This window comes from Cyprinodon variegatus, unplaced genomic scaffold (assembly GCF_000732505.1).
Source record: "Cyprinodon variegatus isolate N-32 unplaced genomic scaffold, C_variegatus-1.0 Scaffold858, whole genome shotgun sequence".
NCBI lineage: Eukaryota > Metazoa > Chordata > Actinopteri > Cyprinodontiformes > Cyprinodontidae > Cyprinodon > Cyprinodon variegatus.
The window spans coordinates 306,256-319,334 of record NW_015151311.1 but is presented as its reverse complement, the minus strand read 5'-3'; the positions used below and the strand labels follow the sequence as shown (position 1 = coordinate 319,334).

At 38.8% G+C, this 13,079-nt stretch overlaps 1 protein-coding gene across 1 annotated transcript in view; it reads right to left on the bottom strand.

The window, feature by feature from the left end:
* slc24a3 (solute carrier family 24 (sodium/potassium/calcium exchanger), member 3) overlaps positions 1-13,079 on the bottom strand; it is a gene marked incomplete at its 3' end in the record, with an annotated part of 81,008 nt that overhangs the window by 25,717 nt on the left and 42,212 nt on the right. Inside the window, exon 4 of the mRNA XM_015397370.1 lies at positions 2,448-2,524. Coding sequence (XP_015252856.1) covers positions 2,448-2,524 — 77 coding nt within the window. The remainder of the gene's footprint in view (positions 1-2,447; positions 2,525-13,079) is intronic.

Sequence of the window (13,079 nt, the reverse complement as noted above, 5' to 3'; positions counted from 1 at the left end):
TCCATCCATCCATCCATCCATCCATCCATCCATCCATCCATCTAGCAAGAAATATGAACAACCAAGAAGCCTCAGTAAATTTCCATAAACATTGAACTAATAAATGTTTTCAAAGTCTTGCTTGTTGAAAGCCTGAGAACAGAAGGGAACGTTTCTAATTGTGTTTAGTAATGAGTCACGACTCAGTGAGAAATGAAGAGTCATCTGTTTTTGAAAACACATCTGAATCTCTCACCAACTGGGGAAAAGCATATCTGAGCCAAACAGATGGAAAACTACTAAAGGAGTGTGCCACAACATCGAGGAAAAGAGGCCATTCAGGTGGAGATCTGTCAGTTTATGCAGCTAAATATGGAGTTTGTTACAAGCAAATAACACTGTTTCTTTAAATCAGCATATTATCAAAATAGTTAGCCCTTCATCTGATGAAAAGATCCACTTGATACAGGTTTTTAACCTGAGTTTTCTCCTTTTAAATTATTCACCAAATATAGAAAGCCCAACTGAGAAGCCTCTTTCTTTTTATCTTCAAACCCTATTATAAAAAACAAATTTTAACTGTAACAAGGACACTGGTGTCCTTCCAGAATACATCTCTCACTTCTAAGCGTTGTGGTTGTTACTTTAAGTTTAAATCCCTTTTTTTCCCAGTGTATATCATGCGGCGCAAGGTTGCATTTCTGGACTTAATAAAAATTTTGTCTGACAGGATCCCCTGCATGATGTGGCTCCCTCAAGGTGGATGTCCTGCGTTAAAAACAGACTGCACGACACGTGTTAAAGCAGCATAACCAAAACCTAACCAATCTTGTACCAAACAAAAGAGTCTATTTGCCTCCTAAAACTCAGATGAAAAACTTCTAACCTCCCTGACGGACCAATCACTGCATAAATCACCCTCTATGTCTGCTATGGTTCCCACTGGACAAAATTTAAATGACGCCCTTAGATTACATTAGAAAAAATATGATGCTTTATATTTGATTCATGTCTTTTTCACAGCCAATGGTTTAAACATGTTACCTCAGTCTGTTATACATTCATACACAATTAAACATGCCTTTAATAAAGTTCTGTATGGTAACAGTGGGACTTTTAGATTAAGCTGCATTTTCTATTTTTAGGTATATGTAAAAACTATATGATGATCGGAGTATTTTAATACGCAAATAATAGCACAGGGCTTTTTTATCCACCAATGAAGGTTTAAAGAACAGCATTTTATTAAGTTTCTGTGTGACATTTTCGTGTGAGAGAGCTACTGGAGAAAGCTGAGAATCAGAAGTTTTTATTCCACACTTTGCCCACAAAATATGACAGAGAACCAGGTGGTTTAACCTCTTTACTGTCTTCAAAATACTTAATTATATAATTTTTAGTCTTAATTGACTAATAACAAATCGATAACTAGCTTTAGTGATGTACACGTGATTTTTCCCTACTAAGTTTGGAGTGAAAAAGCACATAGATAAAACTGCTTTAGTTCTGTATTTATATATAAATCTATTTATATATTTCTTAAAAACTGCTCCATTCTACTAGCCTGGGTGCCATTCCGAACTTAGTCCCGCCCACAACGTTTGAGGTCGGGAAGTTCGGTCTGGCATTGCTCAATAGTAGCGCGAGTATGCTCGCACAATATCTGGCGGGCCAATCAAATTTTCTGGGCGGGCTTTATACGATGATGGACAGATGATCAACAGTAACGTAATCAACCACGTCACCAAAGCGCGCTTGGGTGACAACAACAATGGCTGCCGCTGGAGAGTTGAGGTGTGTAGATTCTGCTATTAGGTCTGTTCTAGAAGATATCGACAGCAAATTAATTTTAAAAGAGGAACAGAGAAACGCGATCAAGGCTCATCTTCTTATTCTAGGCGTGCAACTGCACGCTTTGATTTTTGTTGACAACAACTATGCGTAGCTTAACATACGTCACGCACTCCGTTGCTCTTATTGGTTGTAGGTCTATCCAATTGAGTGCAGAGGCATTTTTTTTCCTGGTTCGTTCGAAACACGCCCCATAATCACAGCTCTATGGAGCAGCATCAGACTCATATTCTGACTAGAATTGAGTAGGACTACGTTAGGCTACCATTCTACATGATCTGTAACTAAAATTTTGAAGAGGATCTGTGATTGGCTCGAAGAGCCAAATGCAGGTTTGGAGGTTGCTGATCCGTAGAAATACTTACATCATGCACACTTTACATTTTGCACTTAATGTCCCATACTCTGTTCATTGAGTAACTGAATGTTTGGTGAGAAGATGCTAGAAAAAATGTCATTCGTACGATCGTTCATCAGCTAACATAAAATAAAGCAACAATTATATATACATATATTACATAAATAGGGAGAGAGATACATTTGTTTCCTGCAGGTTTTGTGAAAACAATGACTTCTTCTATCATTCGGTCTTAAGTGGTTATCATTAGTGGACTTACACAGAGCACATGTAGGGCCACAGCTCCCTCAGTTCTCGCTTTGTTTGTGAACAAGTCGGTTGGAAACTCGTGGAGAGCTGTAAGAGAGAGAAACCTGCCGTTAGAACAGATCAGCGTTCGCTAGCACAGAGGTAAGCCCTGGGAGGAGAAGAACCCACTGAACTCATGGCATGACAGAAAGCCCCGCCAGGATAAAAGCTCTGGGAGCGGTCATCTATGGAGCAAGCTCCCTAACAGGTTGGGTGGTGAGGAAGAAAGGAATGGTTGGAGAATACAGAATAATTGTGGTTATTTTGAGTGAGCATTATAGAAGAGGGAAAAACAAAAATACTGAGTGACATAAAGGAGGGTCTGTTGCAGGGCAGCCACAGTCCTAAGGACAATTTAAGACACCAATAACCCAACAGTAATTCTTAAAAACTCGATTATATTCCTTCTCTAAAAATTTATAATCAATAATTTTCAATCTAGTAAGATCTAACATTTGATTGCTGGCATTAAAAACACTGTAGTTATGTAACATGTTGATGCTTTTATTATATTAAGATTCATCAGCAAATCAATGGTGGTTATTAGCGGCTGTAAAGACATTGGAACGTTGCAGGTTTCTCACCAGGATTTGTTCTGAGTGGATTATGCAAAAATACCCTATTTGGATAAATCTTTAGGTATTTGTACGACAAATCAAATAAGAATTAGAAAAGACCCAGAGAGGACCTATATATGCACATGCAAACTGTATCCAAGGACCTCTTTGCAGCAAGGCAACAGCCTTTCTGTTACATATAAAAGGTAAGGCAGCACTTTGGGCATGAAAAAAAGTTTCTAACAGATTAATATTGCAGGAGAGAAAGTTGGAAGTACTTCTCCCTGCGAAAACCGTTTCACAAGGATCCAAACATTATCAAGGCATCTAGATCATGTATGTTCATGTATTCTGTTTCTTTTTTTCATACATATCCTCCACCTTCTCTGAGTGCCAATGAACATGTGGCTCTTTCTGAATCATTTAAGTTTATCTTTGGACATACCTTCTCATTCAAATAGTTTTGCCAATTTTTCGGACTGGCTGACCTTCATTTCTTAAAGTAATGATGGCCACTCGTTTTTCTTTAAAAATATGCAATGCAGAAATTAAACTTTGAGCTTTTTAATAAATGGTTTGAGAGTAACCTTGCTGTTCTATTAGATTTATTTAGTTCCCCCCCCCTCAATTTTCCTTCCATATTTTGTTTTTTAATTTTAAATGTGTTTTCTTGTTTTATTGTTGACTGTTATTTTTTCATATATCTCTTTTTCAGATCGAGTTCCATGAACTGCAATCTTTTAAAACGGTGCTTTAAAGCTTCCATTCTCTTCACTTAAAGCCTGATAGAAATGTTGCTGCTAACGTCTGCAGACCAATAAAAAAGCATCACCTGAGGATACCCCTCTCCAGAAGGGAGGAAATGTGATCTGTAAAATGTGTAGAATGCAATTTGTAAAATTCGCTCTGGAAAAAAATAAGTTGAAAAAATAAAATCTGAAAATTAATTACATTTTTATAAAAGAAAAAATATAATTTCAAAAACAAAGTAAAGGAAAAATAAATAAAAAAATCTGAGAAAACAGCTAAGTTTACTTTTAATAGTTTGTAAAACTCAATTTATAAAACATCAATTTAGAGATATACATTTAAACATTAAAATTTGTTAAACAAATGTGAAAAAATAGAATTTGAACAAATTAAATATTCAAATCAAATAAAAAAAAATTTAAATATTTTTCCATCAGTTTTTCCTGGAAAATGGAAAAACTGAACTTTGAAGAAGACCGTAAACCATATTTCAATTAGAATGTTTTTAAAATTTTATTTCTGAACAATTTTGTTACATTTCCTTTCATAAAACATATTCATGCTTGCAGCAAAAATACAACAAAATTCTCTCCATATAAGTGGACGTGAAGAAAATAAAGAAGCATTCTCCTTCATTTCACCTCCATTTTCATGTTTTTTTATTTCAACATAAACACAGAAAGAAATGCCAACAGCTTCCAAAATATATCGTCCCCGTCCTGCACCTTTATCTACTCTATTGACGTGTTTGTATCTCCACAATCTCTCTGCAGCATTCCTCTACTTTATTCTCTACTGCCATGACTAAACAACAGAGCAGCTTTTCAAAAAGCTGCACAGCAAACAGTTGTCTCAAGGTGACAGCTGCATGTGTTTAATATTTACTGCTAGGAGCCGGAGTGAGCTGGTTTAGTCTCCATCCGGCCCAGATACCAGGCTGGGAAACAAACAAACAGCAAAGATTTAGGCTCGACAAGAAGCAACGTTCAACTTGAAAATCTGGGAAATTAACCTAAAACATTAATAAAAACACAGAAAAAACAGCTGATTAAGAGTTTAATCCCAAGGAGTTCATTATGTCTCCAAAAAGTGTGAAACCCAGAGTCCCAGCAGAGATTAAACACTGTGAGGGACAAGAGCCTCGCAGGAAAACCAGCAAACCGTCACAAAAAGAAGGTTTCTTTATGCACTGACAGCTTCTACTTCCAGATACCTGCTGTCCTTACAGCTGAATCAGAGGCGCCGCCACTTTATATGCTCCTACATACACTCAATCAAACTGTAGCGCTTGGTCACAGCCTGGATTTTTCTAAAACTGAGCTGACATGAGAGATTAGTGAAGTTAGATGGACTTATTTAGTTTCTCATTCAATTCTAAGAAGAATTTAAAAGCAAAAATTATTTTAAAAAAAATAAAAGTTGGTGAAATCAGATTAGGGTGAAAAAATATCCACCCGCTGTTTTTGTTCTTTATTTCAGAGGCTCAGAATGTGGTGACGTATGCGCCATTAAACGGCCACCTCAAACATCCCGTTGCCTTAATTATGTGATAAAAGTTTGCAGATTATGTTATCTAACAGCAACCTGAAATCAGTGTTGCTTTTGAAAGCCATCTTAGATTTAGTCTTTAGGACGAAAACTATTATTAGTTTTAGTCGCATTGTAGTCATTACGATATGTGATAGTCGGTTTTAGTCGACTAAAACTTAAAATCCTTTAGTCTAGTTTTAGTCAGTTTTATGCTGCAAAAGAAAGTTAACCTTTACAATTTCGAATAACAGCCAGATCCTTTACCACACTCACAGCTCTAGCCTAGATGCTACAGTTGCTGGGTATAGAATGCTGCCGTGCAGTTCATCATTGCTGTTGACAGAAAACTTTCATTTTTATAATTCAAATCAACTTTTTTTAATGAATTAATGCCCTACTTTACAAAAAAGTGTCTCACAAAAGCTTTGAAAATAGTAGATCTAGTTCAAAACATCATATTGGTTAATATAGCAGANCTTTGAAAATAGTAGATCTAGTTCAAAACATCATATTGGTTAATATAGCAGAGAGACAAGCTAACAAAATGTACAATAAAGGAATGGTTTTAGACATACAAGGTTTCCATCCCAAAGCAAACATTTCCTGATCTAGTCTGAATAATGCATTACACACAGATCAATAAAATCTTTATTGCTCCAAAAAAGCAAAGAACTAAAACATTCTTCTTTCTACTTTGGCAATTTTGGCTTTATTTCTGAGAATTTGCACCTTAGTTATCACTGCTAAGGGGTCAAAGATTTAAATTCAAATGGGTCTGATATAAAAAAAAATACAACGAAAACCTACATAATTGCCTGACACTGCCATGGCAATCCAGACCTAAACTGAATGAATATTCTAACTAAAATGTTGAAATATTCAAAGGAAACATATAAAATGTTTTAATGACAATACAAGGAAACAATTACATTATATTTAAATAAATAGAACAGAGAACAATGGGAGAGAAATATTCAAAGATCAACGTGCCTTTTCATCTGGTTCTTTATCCGAAAATAAACATTATGCAATCAAATATTTTCTTTGGATATAATTTAGGGATTCCTTAAAGAATGTTTAGTATCACTTCTTGTGAGCTGGAAGAAATAAAATATTGATAGTAAGGGGTTTTTTTTACGCTTGGCAGAGGATGATCAACCACATATAGTTTATTAAGTAGCGATGGAAGAGCCATACTGCTGAGAGCAAACCATCGGAGTGGAGCGTCAAGTACAGACTGGGAGATCCACGCACAAAGACGCATTTCTGCATAAAAAGCTTGTCAGAATTGAACATGCAGTACCGGACCAATCCTGGTTACTTTCTCAGACCCTGCCGCTGCCATGATCCATCTGTGCTCCTGCAGCATGCGTAACTCTGTACGTCATTTGGGCGGCAGGATCAATGAAGATAAGCTGATGTACCTGATTACAGCACGATGATGCAGTTTAAACGTCTGACCAAATATTTTTTATTTAGTCTTGTGTCGTTGACTAAAACTCAAACCTATGACTAGTCATGTTTTGTTCATTGAAGATCCTCGTTTAGCTTGCCAGAGTTTGTTATCGTGATAAAAAAAATGAGGGTCAACGTAATTATTTCTTCATTGTCATCATTGACTAAAACAACACTGCATGAAATGCAAACAGCCTTTGCAGTCCTAAGACACATAATTAAACATAAAAATAAGAGGAACAGGATAAAAAAATATCTTTTTATTTATCAGCAAAGCTACTCTAAATGTTTTCAAGGATTAACATTTAAAATAGGATCAAAGTTACATGTTGGTAACAGATCCAGGACAANTTTTTATTTATCAGCAAAGCTACTCTAAATGTTTTCAAGGATTAACATTTAAAATAGGATCAAAGTTACATGTTGGTAACAGATCCAGGACAAAGCAGGTATCCTCGTCTCCTCAGGGAAGGTCTCCAAGAAGAAGAATCAGAGGCGTTCCATAACCCAGAAAAGACATGTTGTGTGAAGTTCCTGGTCTATCCTGCGATCTCAGAATAATGAGATGTTCACAGAAGCCCCCTGACATCACATGTCTACCCTGCTTCAGCTCCTTTCTCAGCAAGAGAAGCAGCAGCTGAACTCACTGAACTAAATAACTGCAGTTTCTACCACAATCTACCTGCTCCGTTCAACCCTGATTGGTGACAAAGATCCAGACAACATGGCAAACCAGCATCTTCAGTAGGAGGTGAAGACTGTCTGAACTGTCAGAGAGCTGGGCGGTTCCTAAAAATGATTTATTGTGCAAAGAAACACTAAAAATGCAGGACAACTACTTAGCTGAGATAGCAGCATGCAGCTATACTTTCACTGCTGTTACTTTAGCTTTTAATTCAGTTTTTTTGTTTTTAATTATGTGCATTAGCTGAGAGAATCGGGTTCTAATTTGAAAAAACTACCAGCCTCAAATTGTATCAAGAAAGAGACCAGGAAAAAAGGTCCTGAAGCCTCCCTCACTGCTAGATGTTAAAAATAATGAAATAATAGTGTATTTCTTACTGAAGTATTTAATCCAGAAATTGTTAGAAAGTAAAATTCTTTTACATTGTAGTTTACACATATTTGAAACGCTATCAAATTAACAGAACAAATTAATTGATTGCATAAATTTGGAAACGCATATTAAGGAAGGTCTTAAGTAAAAGATATTTAAGTAAAAATGGATTTTCTGTTTAATAATTTGTAGTTTGTCAGTAAAAAAATGTTTTACTTCCAGTTTCTAATTATGCATCTCTTTGTACTGTTTATAACCTTAAATCTGAATAAACAGACCAAAGTCAGCGGTCATAAGCCTAATAAAAAATCTAATAGTATAAATACTCTTTTGAGCCATTTTTGCACACCTTGCAGGGGCAGAAAGAGCTTCCTTCATAGCAGCCTTTTGCTCTTCAACAAAACAAAAATCTGCATCTAAACCAGATAACATGTGTAGCACAGTGCAAATAAAAAAAATGCGCTAAAGAGGGAGAAATATTTAGCTGAAAGTTGTAGGGAAACATCCTTTCCAAGTGTTTCATTTCTGAATTCTCCAAAGTGGTGCATGACTTTACACGAATGAATAAAGTTAATGTGATTAACGTTTATCAAGGGGGCGGGATTGTTGTGGCGGAAGGTTTGCAAGCAAGTTTGATTGTTGCCGTTTTCTCAGAGGCATCTTGCGAACCAGTTAGCAACTTAGTGCTAGTAGCGTCCCATTGGGAAATTCCATTGGGACCAGGTAGCACTAAATTGGTGACTTAGAAACGACACTGTCAAGGAACGCTATGGACAGAGGAAACATGGAAGAGGAGGAGAGTTTAGTGTCGGAGGTCGTGGAGGAGTCTCCTCCGTCATCCATTTTTTATTTAGAGGAAGAAAGCGGGGATGAAGATGTTGTGGAAGAGGACTAACCTGACTCCGCCAGATGGATTTGCTCTGCATATCCATCTGGAAACCTTCGGTTGAAGTAATTTTCGGAAGGGGCGGAAATACTGGTTGGCTGATTGGCCTATGTTGGTGATAGACGGGCCAAATAAACCAATCAGATCAACGAAGCATATGACTTACTAACAGCCAGGCTACTCTTGCCGAAACCAGTCGGGAGAAGAGCAAAAACATCTTTTCCTCTGAGAAAAGCCTCCAGAGCAGTGTTTTGCTCTTCTTTCAGTGAAGAAATACTCTGTAATTCCGATAAAATTTGCTCGATAGCCATGCTAACGCTATGTTCTTTAGACTGAACTGTCGCGCTTCTCGTTGCGTCACACCTCAACCCTCGTTCGTTTGGTGAACAGCTCCAAATTTTCTTCAACGGAGTCTCCAGACTGATTAGCGAGTGAAATCTTGAAAGCTCGCGAGATCAGGATGGTCTCACGAGGCTAGAAGAGGACGCCAGGGCGGCAGAAGCTTGGTTTGGTGTAGAAGGCTTACAGCCGTACATGTTTGAGCCCTTGCCTCGCAACGCTGCCAGTTCTGTTAGCTCTACGTCTGCTGAAGACACAGACGTCCATCCCCGTGAACACTGGGACGGAACTCAATGGTGCTTATTTCAACCGTTGCGTATATTAGCTGCGAAATATGAATCAAGAGGCTATGACCGAAAAAAACTGATTGACAGATGATCGTTGATAAATGATTGGCCGAATTTAGGTGTACAAGCTGACTATAACCAACTGGCCTGCATTAGATAACGCAAAAAAACACAGATTTTAAAATAGGATTTTTTTTTCTTTATTGAAATTTTCAAAATTTTGGGATAGTACATCTGATAAAGAGTATATGTACATGAATGATTTGACATTTATATATGACTTCCCTACAATTTTAACAGGTTGATATCCAACTGAATTTTGAAGCCACAATGTGTTTCTTTGAGGCACTTAAGCCGCAGCTCCACGGATTTACACTTACTGATGACTACTGGGGATAGTAGTAGGAGCAGAGCTCAAGCCACCATGTGGTACATTATGGATGATGTTAGGACGCCGGAGGAAATACATGATGTTTGTTGATTCTTTGTGGTAGTGAAGAGGAAGGAGGGGAGGGATGGAGGGAGGGAGCAGGATGCCATCTAAACTTATCGGTTTAGTGGATAGTATTCCTTCGGTCCTCATAGTGTTATCTCAGAACGTAAGGAGCTTTATTCACACGGGAGAAGAAAATATGAAGACCCTGTAAGTGCTGGTTCTAATTAGTGCAGTTGCATGCAGGGTCACTGGGATGAAACTCCAGCTGCTGACAACGCTCCACTCCAAATTACTCCTGCTGGCTGTAGAAACAGAATAACACAGCTCACAGAAACGCACACAAATAAGGGCAGGAAGACTGTTTCCCTTTCTGTAATCAGGCCGGCTTCCCCGGTCCTCCTCATGATGCCCAATCAAATGCAGTCAATGTATCAATCAGCAATCAGTCATCAGTTCACAATGGGAACACTTCCAGCCTCATTCTGGAGCTCACCGCTGCCAACATCATCCCATGCCATTTACCCCACCATTTAGAGCCACTGAAGACAAGCTCTGAATCAAGATGAACAGGAACTCGTCTGTGTTTCACTCACCCCTCTTTATGTTATGAATCAGGTGAAGCTCTGCTTCTACAAAAGAACGGTGGACGGGAACACTATACAAACAAAGTCCTTCTGATCACTCCACTCACCATGTCCCACGCTGAGTGTACTGAATGTGAACTATGGGGAAGGCAAGGCCATCAGATCGTAGAAGTTGCTAAGCAGGATTTTTTTTTTTTTTTAGTTCACAAAGCTATAAAATACACAGATTTGTCCCCAGATGATGAGGCTTTTGAGAATCCTGGACATGTTGTAGATGATTTGCATCTTGTGTGTTGCATGATGACCAGGACAACAGCTATAGCACAGGGTTGGTGGTCCAATGTTTTTAAAAGCTAGACATTGTGTTCCAGATATTAAGGAATCTCACTTCTCAGCCTCCCTAAGAGATTCTATAGCTTTAATTACTAAAAAATTAAGAAAAATAAAGAGTAGCCTGTCTACGAGTTAATGGATCAGGTCGCCTCTGCAGACTGCTGCCCAGTCCTCTTTGCATGGGCCCCTCGCTTTTCCCCTTGCAGGTGGTGGGACCATTGGAGGAAGGCGTTGCTTCACTACTCTGGGCCAGGCCCAGCGAAGAACATCAACCCAAGGCCATGCTCCAGGGTAAGGTCCCATCTCTGCCGCAATGGGTGATGTCCTATGTCTCAATTTTATAGTCTTCAAAAGGGCTTTTTGAAGCCCTTTTGTCTGACCTATTACCCAGAGCCTGTTTGCCTTTGGAGACCTGACAAATGGCATTTAAAACCATGACAAAACAGCCTCTGGGATCACCCACGCACAGAAAACCCTAAAGCATGTAAAGGCAGGGGTTTAGAATAAAAAAATCCCTTTATTGTCCAACAATGGGGAAATTGTGGTATTACAGCAGGAAACGGTTATAGCATTCAGACTATGTGGACATTAGAAAGTGTATAAAATAACTGAATAAGTGCAAGGTTTAAGAAAATAAATAAGTACTGTACTGTACAGTGTGTTTACAATATAAATGCTCTATCTAGAGAGTAAATAATCAATATACAGCCTTGGACTTTGTTACGGAAATGGTTATTTGTAAATAGCAGCAAACATCAAAGATGTGCAAAATGACAGCAGCATGTTATTTAACTGACTAAGACAGAAACTGTGCAAACATCAGCATGAATGGAACAACTTACTGAGGAGTTTCGGAACATTGATTTTCATAGATCCTTCCAGCTGCAGGGAGGAAGGATCTGTAATAACGCTCCCTGGTGCACTTGGATGCAGCAGTCTGTCACTGAAGGAGCTCTCCAGTTCTGCAACAGCTTCATGCAGGTGGAAGACATTACCTTACAAAGATGTTATTTTATTTAGGATCCATTTGTTTCCCACCTCCAGCACAGAGTCCAGGGTGCATCAAATCACAGAGCTGGCCTTTCTGAGGAGGGGTTTTTAGAGGATACCAACCAGAAATTATGCTTTTATATGAGGTTTTCTGAGTTTGAATCCAACCAAATGTAACACCTCCATAGCATTAAAGAAAGTGGCCAAGTATGGTAGGCGTCAAATGAAATGGCCTCCAAGTCCAAAGTCATTGTACTTGACCAAGTACAATTTGGAGGAGAGTGTCTGCCTCAAGTGAATGATTAGTATTATTGGGCTCCTGTTCACAGGTAAGAGGAGATAGAGGTGGGGGATCGATAGACAGACCGGTGTAGCTGGTATAATGCGGACGCTGCACTGGTCTGTTGTGGTGGCGAGAGAGCTAAAAGGTAAAGCTCTCTATTTACCGCAGCATTGCGGTGCCACAGGGAGGGACTACAAGAAGAAAGAAGGCTGCAAGTTCAACCAGTTTATCTAGGCAAAAATAGTATTTAGTCAGAGACCATCTCCATCTACAAGATGTTTTCTTTGCTACAGCAGTTCAACACCACTTCTCAGTTGTCTTTCACAAATTTAAATTCTCATAAATTTAAATTACCACAAACCAATTAATGTGTCTCTGTTCATTCGGATGCTACTGAAAGAGTGAATCCAGCCTGAGTGATAAATTGTTCACTGTGTAAAATAAACACAAAAGACCACAGGTTAAAATATAATGCTACCTTTATTAGCTACAGTCACACAGTATTATACCCAGGGTTGGACTTACCATTAGGTAAAACTAGGCAGTTGCTTAGGGCCCCAAGTTCCTGGGGGCCAAATAAACCTCCTTTTACATGTATGGTTAATACAGGTATTAACGTGGCACAGAGCCACAGCCAAAATAGGACGTTGAAGCAGGAAGCTGGCCCTTTTAAAACCTCCGTCGGAGGGGTGTGTCTTCAGAGGGGGGTAGTTCCGATCAGCGACACTGGATTACAACAAGACCGTCTTGGCTGCTTTGTGGCTTCATCTTGACCTTTTAGCAGGTGAAGGGGTTCTTCCATGACCTTTTGCGTGCATTTCAGAGGTTGCCAGCAGAAACTTCAATAAGCTATAGAGAGGGAGCCAGTCATTTTTACTCTGAACCTGTGGTCCTATAAAAGAAGCGGTGGGAAGCAATCGATGGACGGAAGGATGTGTTGTCACTAGGGCTGCAACAACGAATCGATAAAATCGATAAAAATCGACTTTTAAAAGCGTTGGCAACGAATTTCATCATTGATTAGTTGTGTCGCGCGATTAATGCGTCATCCGCCGCCGCCGTCATCCGGGGGAAGAAAAAAAATATGGCGGAGCGAGTCAGCGCCGCAGGTGCAGT